Source organism: Sinocyclocheilus rhinocerous, unplaced genomic scaffold (genome assembly GCF_001515625.1).
Source record: "Sinocyclocheilus rhinocerous isolate Xijiao unplaced genomic scaffold, SAMN03320098_v1.1 scaffold778, whole genome shotgun sequence".
Taxonomy (NCBI): domain Eukaryota; kingdom Metazoa; phylum Chordata; class Actinopteri; order Cypriniformes; family Cyprinidae; genus Sinocyclocheilus; species Sinocyclocheilus rhinocerous.
Genome location: NW_015650332.1, coordinates 853,282 through 865,698, shown reverse-complemented (window position 1 = coordinate 865,698; position 12,417 = coordinate 853,282). Strand labels below are relative to the sequence as shown.

The following is a 12,417-nucleotide window of genomic DNA, read 5'->3' as shown; positions in this document are numbered from 1 at the left end:
GATTCAACAGACAGACAGACTCTTTCCATCATTCTCAGTCACTTGGGATTTTTATAATTATATTTTGGTTAATGTAAATTGGTTTATAATGTGTAAATCAAATTATTGTCTCCAATGTTAGGGCCATTTATATATATATATATATATATATATATGTATGTGTGTGTATGTGTATGTGTATGTGTGTCTATATAAAACAATAAATGTTTTTTTTTATGCTTGCCAGATGATGAACAAAGTTTTTGGAGGCACAGTACACAGGAAGAGTGTGAGGGAGGATGGTGTTTTCAACATTGCTTTGGACAATTCCTGCTCGCTCTTCAGGTATAAGTCCCTTCATTATGGCAGGTTTTTATTTATTTATTTATTTTTCACCATGTTTCGTACATGCCTTAACTTTATCATTTATAAATTTGCAAAGTAGTTAGTTTTCTTGCACTGAAATCCTTTTGTGTATTTCAAGGGGGTGTGTATAACAAATTATTGTCTCCAATGTAAGGGCCATTATTATATCCGGAGGGCCAAACTCTGTCTATGCTGAAGATGCACCCTGGTTTGATCCAGCCATATTCACCATCGGAAAACCAGTTCTTGGAATCTGCTATGGAATGCAGGTGAGAAACGAATTAGCAATAATAATAAAAATGATAAAATTTGATTGATAATATACGCGTCGCTACCAATCAAAAGTTTGAAGTTGGCATGATTATTTTTTTTTTATTATTATTTTTTAAAATAAGTCTCTTATGTTCAGCAAGGCTCCATTTGTTTAATCAAAAAACACAGTACAACAGCAATATTGTGAATTTTATTGCAATTTGAAATAATTTAATTATTATTTTATAAGTCCCTTCATTATGGCAGGTTTTTATTTATTTATTTATTTTTCACCATGTTTCGTACATGCCTTAACTTTATCATTTATAAATTTGCAAAGTAGTTAGTTTTCTTGCACTGAAATCCTTTTGTGTATTTCAAGGGGGCTGCAAAAGGATGAGCATGTTCTGCTGACACATGGAGACAGTGTTGACAAAGTAGCAGATGGATTCAAAGTTGTTGCACAGTCAGGAAACATAGTTGCCGGTGGGTAGGCGAACCTGAAGAATATTTTCTAGACATGCTTTGTATAAAAAAAAAGTGTTGCTGGAATCAGCTGGATTCTTTGTGGATCTTTGTGGTTTAAGACGTTTCCTGTCTTCATTTCTGTCTTAGCCATTGCTAATGAGCAGAAGAAACTTTACGGCACTCAGTTTCACCCAGAGGTCGATCTGACTGAGAGGGGGATGGACATGCTACGCAACTTCCTGTTTGAGATTGCTGGCTGTAGCAGTAACTTTACAGTACAGAACCGTCAGCTGAACTGCATCAGGGAGATCACAGAGAAGGTGGACAAATCCAAAGTTCTGGTGAGTATCTTTTAAAACAATCATTGATCACTTAAAGGTTAACCGTTGCATTTTTTTTTTTGAAGTGACCAATGGCGGATGGGAGCATGTCTCAGGAAACTTTCACTATCTTTGCAATTACATTCAGTGATTCTAGTGCAAATGTTGATATTGTTAACTAAAACTATAAAAAATTGTTTCCTGTAATTGATTTAAAGCATAAATATTAGATGAAAAGCTTAAGTTCGCTTTGTCAAGTTTGAGTTGAATTGCTAAAATTAAAATTGAAACGAAAAAAAAGCTAACAAAGGTGACAAAATACATAAAATTACTAAAAAATCTAATTTAAATGAATACCGAAAATATTAAACTAAAAGCTAATTCAAAACGTTAAATACTATGGGCCAGATTTACTAAACACGGCAAATTAGCGTTAGATTGCAATTCCATAAAAGCACCGATGGGAGGGAAAATTCTGCGGGTGATTTACTGACAATGCGCACATTAAAGAACACAGACAGATAATTTCCATAATGACCAGCGCAATCTACCAAGAGCAGCGCAAATTACCGACTGCTTTAAGACATGCTTATTTTGGGCGTTAAATAGTAGCACAAATACCAGTAATTTGACGAGCGCAAACGTTAGTATTTTAATACTCTCCTCCCATAAATTTTGCGTCTGAAAGGGAAACTCCTGCAAATGCATATTCAATAAGGTCAGGCGCAAATAATAACTGTCCACGCCTTTTCAGCGTTAATTCTTCACTGCGCGTCTTTACTAAATCCTGACAGTACTATTTTAACGCCAAAAGACGGTTTGCGCTGGCACAAGCTGTTAGTAAATCTTGCCCAAAAAAGGTAAATAATACTAAAATAGCACTGTTCTAGTGGCACAGAAATTAGACTCGTCACATTTAAAGAGGAATCATTCACTAATTATAATAATTAAGAGATTTCTGTTTAGTAAAGCTTAGATTGAATTGGTTAGCAAATACTTGCATGCATGTTTGGTGGATGTTACTGTTATTGTGGGCTCAATGAGAAACTGATCTTACTCGATCTATGAAGGGCCTTTTGTTTGGTTGAAGGCACATATGTGATTAGTGTTATAGTACTTGTTTAATTCCTATTAATTGCTGTTGCTCCAGGCAGTGCTTGGGTAGGATGTGTAAGAGTGTGTGTGGGCAACTCATAAAAAATTCCAATTAGCGTTCTTTCCTAAAGCAAGGTTATTTCCTCCCTGAGCTTGTGCAAAGTGGGTCTTCTCTCTAGAGCATAAACTGAGGGTTTTATTGGATTTGTAATCTATTAATGAGCACAATATTATAGTAATATTATTTGTGTATTTCCCCCAAAGTCATCTCTGGTGTACAGTTTATTCTGTGTATTTGAACATTTGGGTTTATTGGATGTATTGTTTACAGTTACAGTCCGAAGTGAGCCAGGATCTCTGTGTATGTTTATATGTGTGCAGGTGTTACTGAGTGGTGGTGTAGATTCCACTGTGTGCACGGCCCTGCTGAATAAAGCCCTAAATCAGGAGCAAGTGATTGCTGTTCACATCGACAACGGCTTCATGAGAAAGCGAGAGAGTCAAAGTGTTGAGGAGGCATTGACTAAACTCGGCATCCAACTCAAAGGTAACATTCTGAAGATTCCTTTTGGTACTCCGGTCAATGAAATAGTTTAGCATAAACTATTTATTTGTTTTATTTATTTATAATTTATAGCTTTTTATTTAAAAAAAAATTAAAGCTGTTTGTTTTCATTCTTTCTTTCTTTGTTTAATCCGTTTCTTTTTCTTTGTTTGTTTGTTTCTTTCTTTTGATTATTCAAGTTTATTTATTTTATGTATGCATTATCATTTATTATCTATATTAAAGGGATTATTCACCCAAAAATGAAAATTTGCTTTTAATTTACTCCATCCAAGATGTATGTGACTTTTTTTTTTTTTTTCAGTAGAACAGTAAAGAAGATTTTTAACTGAAACCGTGGTCCTTTGTGATTGATAAAATGAAAGCCAATGGCTACCGTTACTTTGAGAGTCAAGAAAGAATATCAAGCAACACAAATTAATACCCATGGCTACTGACGATATATTTTCTGTTATATTTTTAGACATATTTTCATAATTTTCAGTTTCGGCCCAGAATTTTTATTTTGGTGCTTGTGCATCTCTAGTAATGTTGTAAATAATGTTCAGTTTCTTGCACTGACCGATTGTTTCATTTCATAAAACATCTATATAGTATCAGGAGCCATGGGTATTAATTTTGTGTTGCCTGATATACTTTTTTGACTCTCAAAGTAACGGTAGCCATTGATTACATTTTTATGAATCACCAAGGACCACAGTTTCACTTAGAAATCTTCTTTATTGTTTTACTGAAGAAAAGTCACCTATTGGATGGCCTGAAGGTAAATTTATAACAAATTCTTATTTTTGGCTGAACTGTCCCTTTGAATGACAAGTAAAACACATCAGTGTTGAGACTAAAAAGTCTCTCTCTCTGCGTTACAGTTGTAAACGCAGCACACACCTTTTACAACGGCACAACGACCCTTCCAATATCAGAAGAGGATCGCACACCCAGGAAACGCATCAGCAAAACACTCAACATGACCACCAATCCAGAAGAGAAACGGAAAATCATTGGGGATACGTTTGTAAAAGTATGTAGCTCTGCTTTGTAGATGGCTGTGTGCCACACCTTGTTTTGACCAATAACTGAGTTGATGATGTCATTATTATCAGATGGTCCTGTAATGATGTTAGTGTGGGTAATTGTTGACTTCAGTATTGATTCACCTAAAATGTCTTGTGTACACATCAAACAAGACTTCGCCTGGAGAATAAACCTATTACAGAGCATTAAAGTCCCTTGTGTTATGAAGGCATCTGAGAATGTTTAGCAGATGATGGACTATAGTTTGGAGCAGAACAATGAGGCTCTGATATCCTGTCTTTTTTAGGTTGCAAACGAGGTGATCGGAGAGATGAATCTGAAGCCAGAGGATGTGTTCTTGGCGCAAGGCACGCTCAGGCCAGACCTTATTGAGAGTGCGTCTCACCTGGCTAGCGGGAAGGCCGAAGTTATCAAAACTCACCACAACGACACAGAGCTTATCCGCAAACTCAGAGATGAGGTAAAGATTAACATCAACCAAATTTGTGTTGAGCCATGGTGCCAGCATTGTAGTTGCAGGTTTGAGTTCTGCTTGCAACATATCCTAATACTGCCTAACCTGTCATTAAAGTAATGTAACTCTTCACTTTATCTATATAAAAGACTGAAAAATATTTTTTTTCTATATTTATGCAGTTTAACAGTTTTTGTCAACATTGGTGAACTGAAGCCGAGAAAGTGGTTTTAGAATATATTTGGCTGTAGTATACTCAGGGCCCCCTGCAGTGTGCCAGAATAGAGGCGCACAATAGGGAGTCTCTTCAAGTTAGAGGAACTCAATTATGGCTTGATCCTAACAGTTGTTTGCTGGTTCTTCTGAACATCTTGCCCTTCAGGGTAAAGTAATCGAACCACTGAAGGATTTCCATAAGGATGAAGTGAGAGCACTAGGTCGAGAGCTGGGACTTCCTGAAGAAATCGTCTCTCGACACCCCTTCCCTGGTAAGACCATCAGAAACATTCAAATCCCTTTTTCTGCCTAATTAAAAAATGAATTTGGTTCAGTTTCACTAATAATTAAGCCGGGAAAACACACCAATTCAACGTCGGGCCATCGGTGAGCGTCTGTCGGATTAGTTTGTTTGGTGTGTTCCACACGTCAGCTCTCGTTGGGCTCACGTAAGTGGTAGTTTGCCCGATTCAACATGTTGAATTGGCGTCGGGGTGGTCGGTGCGAGCGAGAACTCTGATTGGATGTTCAGTTTAGCGAATGAATCAGTGCCCGAGAATTAAAGCGAAAGTGATGAAAACTAGTAAGGAAATGAAGGTGGCACAGACAGAAGGCTGTTTTAATGTTACGTGATCTTACCCAAGCATTCCAATGTGCGAATATTTTCATAACAACATGAGCCACTTAAAATGAAGAAAGTTATCAACATAACTGATTAAAAACTTAACATAACTGATTAAAAATGGTAAGCAAGCACTGGTTTGTTGACGTTTCGATATCTCGTATATCCTTGTTTCAGTTTCTTATTTTAAATGACGAATATATACTATTGATAGCTACTGATATAGACAGTTAATTCCTCTCACGCAGGCACAGAAAGCACGTGTTAGTTTGCATTCGGTTGTAGTCTGAGCGGTGTGTTCAAGTGCAGCCTTTTGATCCAGACGCTGCCGACATGAGGCAACAACACCGTCTGCTTTTGTCGCCGCTAGTTCTTTGAAGTCGGCTTGGTGCGTCCCAGCCTTTAGTTAAAACGAATTGTGAGTTGTTGGGTAGTCTTTTTTTTTTTTGGGGGGGGGTAATGTGCCTTTAACAACTTTTTTTAATGCTGTAATGTGTTAGAGACAAGGTCTAGCAGTTGGAAAAAATATTGGAATACACTGAGCCTTGGTGTTTATGTGGACTTTGATTTTGACTCCCCATCATTACCTGTACATAACCATAAATTAGTGTCAATTAGTGTCAAAAAAAAAAAATATATATATAGGCTGCCCCCATCAAGTTAGCCAGGGAAGAAGCATACTTTAACATATTAAATATAAGTTAAATATATATTGCATAATAATCACGAAATTGCTTTATTTAGTCATACTATTCGACTGGTAGTCATGTTAGCACCTCTTAAAAATCAAACAAATCTAAACTGTCTTTTGTTTGTGTGTGCGGGGCGCTGGACAAATGGGTGTCTATTAGGTCTAACTTTCGAAACGCATGTGACTTGAGGCTGAGCTCTAATTGACCCTCCCACTTTTGATTTTAGCCAATCAATATTGTTTTTATATATTTTGGCCTCGTGTGATTGGACCGTTCTCAACTGTCAAATAGGTGCAATATCTCTTCCGAGATGAAAGTAAATTCGATTTTATGTTTACAAAAAATCCTTTCACAAGGCATTCAAATGAAGTAAAAATAAAAACACGGATCATGGAGCTTGGACAGAGTTGGCTAGCTGGATGCGATGTAAGTCATGCCTTTTATTGTTTTCCCTGTTTGTTATTTCAAAGTCCTGTCACCGACACAGAAGGTAACTGAAACAATGCAGTTTAACTTCAGCTGATCATCGGGGTCCAAGCACAATGGCTTGTGTAGATGAGTTATACAATGGACATGTCTCTTCTCAAGTAAATTATGAGTCCTTATGTGAGTATTATTAAAGGGGTCATATGATGCTGCTAAAAAGAACATTATTTGGTGTATTTGGTGTAATGAAATGTGTTTATGCGGTTTAAGGTTAAAAAAACACATTATTTTCCACATACTGTACATTATTGTTTCTCCTCTATGCCCCGCCTTTCTGAAACACGTCGATTTTTACAAAACTCATCGGTCTGAAAAAGCGAGGTGTGCTCTGATTGGCCGGCTATCCAGTGCGTTGTGATTGGCCGAATTCTTGAAGCGTGTGACGGAAATGTTACGTCCCTTAGCATATTGTGATGCCTGTTCTTTCTTTGGGTGGACATTTGGGCGGCTTTATGCAAATCTTCCCACATCGTGATGTAGGTATGTGGGGGCGTGTTAGAACGAGCCGTTTTAGGTAGGCGTGGCTGACTCTTAACTTTTATAAAGAATATCTCTTTGGATTTGAGACTTTAGTCTTTGCAACTTTACAGATCTTCTTTATGCACCAAGAGCTTGTAACACTCCAAAGAGAAAGGAAAAATTTAAATCGCATCATATGACCCCTTTAACAATATGAAAATGGATAAATAATATAGTCCCTTCTTCAGTTGGACATACATTCAGTTATGTCTGACAAATTTGACAAATATATTGTCAATACCATTAAAATTAAGATAAAAAATGAATGGTCTGTAAGTATTTAGGAGATTACAGTTTTTGCATACTTATTATATTGGGCTTTATTAAACTTTATATAATGAATTTCTATGCAATTTTTTACAAGTAAATTTTTTAAACCATTTTCACAGTCTTTAAAGGGGTCCTATTATGCTCTTTTACAAAGTCTTGTATTTGTTTTGGGGGTGTACTAGAACATGCTCTCATGCTTGGTGAGCTTATTTTGCATGCTTATTTTTCACATAATTTACATGATTACAATACCTTTCTCCCCAGCCTGGCACAAACCGCTCGATTAGTTCTGGGTTTGATGCTCACAAACTCTGCATTATCAGACATTACATGCCAGATAAAATGAAAATGACATCCAATTTTTTGAAGACGGTCGTTTTCCTTAAGGAATACAGTGATATAAAAACACCCGCACTCAATGTATGGGAAACACTGTAGTCTCATAATTGAAGTGTAAATTCTGCAGATTACACAAAGTCCCTTTAAGACGTAAGGGTATTCTATAGTCTTTGAGATTACATCATTGTCCAGTATTGTACTGTCAGCAATTTATTATAAAAACTTTTTCATAATTGTAACATACATATTTACATACATAATTATTCAGGTGCATGTTTAGTAACTTGCGAAAACTTGATGCTACAGCATGCACTCAACCAAGCGGTCTAACCACGACCTCGCCCCACCCATCCCCCAACCATTAGAATTTCCGTAGATGGGAATCATTCTAATGGGCCGCTTTGTGACATCACAAAATCCGGAAGCTGTAGTCCAAACGAGCCGTTCGTTTTAGTTCTTGAAAAGAGATTTTTTAAAAACGAAATATCACCCTTTGGAGTGGACTTTGAGACACTTACTAAAATTCAAAAAGTGAAAAAGCATAATAAGACCCCTTTAAACTGAGATCTTAAAGGATTTTAATCTCCTTTGTCTCCCTCGTGTGGACAACATTAGTATTATGGCCTTCATCTAGGTTAAAGGGTTAGTTCAGCCAAAAATGAAAATTAGGTCATATACACCTAGGATGACTCGAGGGTGAGTAATTTATGGGCTAATTTTCATTTTTGGGCGAACTAACCCTTTAATATAAATGGCAAAAAAATTTTTTTACCCACATTAAACTCAAATTCACAAATTCACAACAATGGTTTGTGAATGTTGATGCTTATAATTTCATGCTTTAACAGTTGAATTTTCAACTTACATTTTTATGCAGTAATGATTCATTATTGTGTCACTTGTTAAATGGTTATTTAACAATTGCATTCAGTCCTGCTGCCTGCATTAACAATGTGATTCAGTTTGTTTGCGCCCCCCTAAAATTTTCTAACACCAGCCGCCACTGATTATTACTATTATGAAAGTCCGTTCGGGGTGGGCCTAAGACTAAAGCAGTGCTCACATTAACACTCCTGATAAAATTATAAGCATCAACATTCACAAACCATTGTTCACTGTTATTTTTAACAGAAAAGAATGCAACGTGCTCGTAATCACGACTTCATAAGTGGGAAATAGGACGTTTCGGATAGCACGTGAAGACAGCAGAGAAGCGCTCTCACTCAGCACAGTGGGGCACGGTTAAGATATTGAGAGTACACCCTAAGTTGTCCAATACTTGGGTTGTTACCGACATCTGGTGAAAATTTCATGTCAACAGCACCTTTAGAAATATATTTACTGAGAAAAATGGTGATGTGTTCAATACTTATTTTACCCGCTGTATGTATGTTTTATTCAGCGATGCATTAAATTAAGTATGTGACACTAAACTAAAGATTTCTATTTTAAATAATGCTGTTCTTTTGAACTTTCTATTCATCAAAAAACCTTATAAAAAATGTTTCATGGATTCCACAAAAATATTAAGCAGCACAACAATTTTCAACATTGATATTTAAAAAAAACAAAAGGATGGAGCACCAAATCAGCCTGTTAGAATGATTTCTGAAGGATTATGTGGCTGCTGATAACTTAGCTTTGCGATTACAAAAATCAAATACATTTGAATATTTCACAATATTACTGTTTTATTTATTTTTTTATTCAGTAAATGCAACCTAGATGAGAATTCCTTTGGGGTAATATACTGTAAAGCCCAAAATTTAGAAGGGTAGTATATGTTTTAAATGTATGATGCACATGTAAAGATTAATTGCGACTAATGACGGTTAATGACTCTAATGTGTGTGCTTTGCTGAAATGTGTGTAATGTGTGTTGCAGGTCCAGGCCTCGCCATTAGAGTGATCTGCGCCGATGAGCCTTACATCTGTAAAGACTTTGCCGAGACCAACAACATCCTAAAAATCATCACAGACTTCTCTGCCAGCGTCAAAAAGGTGTGTGTGCGTGCGCAAATTTAAACATTGCTTATTTCTTGGCTGAATTATTGACAGTGACCTTAAATAATTGATCTTCTTCAATTTAAAAGTCTGTAAGTTTGCTGATTAAGTTGAAAGTGTATACTTGAAAGCACACAGTCGTTCCAGAGTTCCCTCTGGATTATATATGGCATGCTATACAATCTCAATCCTTTTGATGTCAATCCATTCAGCCTCACACCCTTCTTCAGAGAGTGAAGTCATGCATATCAGATGAGGAGGAAGAGAAACTCATGCAGATCACCAGCCTTCATTCACTAAATGCCTTTCTGCTGCCAATTAAAACTGTCGGTGTTCAGGTAAGCATTGTTTTCTGCCATTGCTTTCATGTCACATTCAGACATATTTGTAATGTAAGCATAAGAATTATTTGCTTAGTTTATTTTTATTTTTTTTGCACTGGCCGATATGTCAGCCACCTTGGTCTTATGCTGACACGTAGTTTTCGTTTACAGATGCCATTGCAGAAATGCACTCAGCAGTCAGCCCTAATTCATTTATTCCATATGCAATAGTGTCCAATAATGGAGTTACTGAGATAAAGTAAATAGTATTTGGCAGGTCATGTGAGCTCAACATATTGAGGCAATCCTTTCACTGTAAAATAAAACTTCTTTTATTAGGCTATTTCACTCAAGTCTTAATTTATCTTAGTACATGATTTTTAATGTTTTTGTTATGAAGCATGATGGGAGAGTTTGGGAAACCTATTTGGAAAACAAATAATTACAAGTCTGTTATTTCCCCTCAGCTGCCATTTTAATTGTTGTTAGTGCCAATGTTATGATCTACAACTTAGACTAAAACTATTAAACGTTATTGAAATATTAAATGTAAAACTTAAAATAAATAATGTATCGCTTTTTATTCTCCTCTTTCCTATTACTTGTTTCGCTTCTGTGTCAGTTTTTATAACCATTTATTACTATGTGTAAGTTGTTGTTTTTGAACATGTAAGTTTGGCAGTGTTATTTAGGATTACTGATAAACTACTGTCGTTTGATTTGTATTATTTTTATTTGTTATTTATTTTTATTTTAGTTATATTTAGTCTGAATTTATAATGTCTGTATAGGTCTTTTATTAAGTTTTTAGTTTTATTTAATTTGAGTTATTTTAATACTTCAACAAACTAAATGGAAATGAAATAATATATATATTGAATTTATAAATGTGTATATATATATATATATGTATGTGTGTGTGGTTGTACATACACATATGTAGTTGTTTTTTTGGTGTTTGGCTTAGTGTTATGTTAGAATCATTATTATACTCTTATACCTTTTGTTCTTTAATATTTTGAATTGTTTTTAGCTTTATTTTTTGTTTTTCATTTAGACGTTACGTTTTGAAATTTTGTTGTATGCATTTGTCATTTTTATTTATCTCTTTATTTTTAAAATGTGTATAAGTAGTATTTATAAAGTTTTAGCTTTTTAGTTTTGGATCTGTTTTTAGTTGTTTTATACTACAATTGATTGCTTCTGTTGTCCTCATTTGTAAGTCGCTTTGGATAAAAGCGTCTGATAAATGACTAAAAAAATAATGTTTCCTTGGCAACAAACTGAATAAGTTTAGGTTGAAGTATTAAAACAAAAAATAAGCAGAAATACGTTTAAAAAAGACTCAAGCCAATAAAAATGTATATCACAAAAGTACTTAAACTAAAATTAAAATGAAAACTGAAAAGATAGCAGTAAAGGCTAATTAAAAATGTTAATATATACTAAAAAGTATATAAATAATACTAAAATAACACTGGTTACTGTGACTGTTCACTTGTTTGAGGTGAAATTTATACTGTCTCAAATGACAAACTCTTCTGTCTGGCTGCATTGTCTGATGACATTTTCCTGCGTCGAAATGGTTGTGGTTAGCCTTTCAAACACACAGTTCCATTGAAACACACACAGTGCTGCTTATTCCCTTTCTATTGCTGTGTTTCATTTGATGTTATTTGTAGTAATGAAAATGTCAAAGAGCAGTACTGTCAGTGCAGCACAGTCTGGATATCAGCATATAGAGTGATCGTTCTTCTGCTGCTGTGTGCGGCTCTCATGATGTTTGTATAGACCGGTTTTCAATCATAGTGCCAGAGGCTGGTTTACGTCTGTGAGATGAAGCCATTAGACAGAACGCGTCCAGACAGAGGCAGTCAGCGTCTCACCACATTGGTTGATGATGCATGGCTGGGTGTTCCTCTAACAGATGGCTTACTGCTATACCACGCTGTGCTAAAATTACCACGGTCTCCAGACTCTGAGCTGGGACATGCTGACACGCAGGGTGGCAAAACGTTTTAAATTCCGTGCGGGTGTGCGCTGTATTTATGCATGTTGTTAAGATCTGTTGTTGTTAAGGGATAATAGTTTTAACAGTTGGCGTCTTCTCCGCAGTTAGAATGTACTCATTCTGCACAAATGTTTAAAATGAATCTTTCTGGAGATGTTGGAGTAGGCCTGGGCGATAAAATGGTATCTATTTATCGACGGTACACCTTCTTCGATATCGATATAAAAAATGTTCGATATAGGCACGTGCTCTGAGTGACACAGACTGCACACACAAACACGAACACATGCTGAATTGAGTGCTGTGCCTGCCTGTGATGAGGAGATTGTGAATAAAAAAATTTATATACATCGAATTTAAAATAAACATTTGCATTTGAATGTTAGGAGTGCGTCAGGGAGCGT

General features: G+C 35.8%; 1 protein-coding gene across 1 annotated transcript in view; it reads left to right on the top strand.

Moving 5' to 3' along the window:
• Positions 1 to 226: 226 nt before the first annotated feature.
• The window catches only part of LOC107711774 (GMP synthase [glutamine-hydrolyzing]-like), a 28,459-nt gene continuing 16,268 nt past the window's right edge, over positions 227 to 12,417 (top strand). The window contains exons 1-9 of the mRNA XM_016516821.1: positions 227 to 324; positions 980 to 1,083; positions 1,213 to 1,406; positions 2,862 to 3,027; positions 3,912 to 4,063; positions 4,364 to 4,537; positions 4,914 to 5,019; positions 9,561 to 9,676; positions 9,892 to 10,017. Coding sequence (XP_016372307.1) covers positions 227 to 324; positions 980 to 1,083; positions 1,213 to 1,406; positions 2,862 to 3,027; positions 3,912 to 4,063; positions 4,364 to 4,537; positions 4,914 to 5,019; positions 9,561 to 9,676; positions 9,892 to 10,017 — 1,236 coding nt within the window. The remainder of the gene's footprint in view (positions 325 to 979; positions 1,084 to 1,212; positions 1,407 to 2,861; positions 3,028 to 3,911; positions 4,064 to 4,363; positions 4,538 to 4,913; positions 5,020 to 9,560; positions 9,677 to 9,891; positions 10,018 to 12,417) is intronic.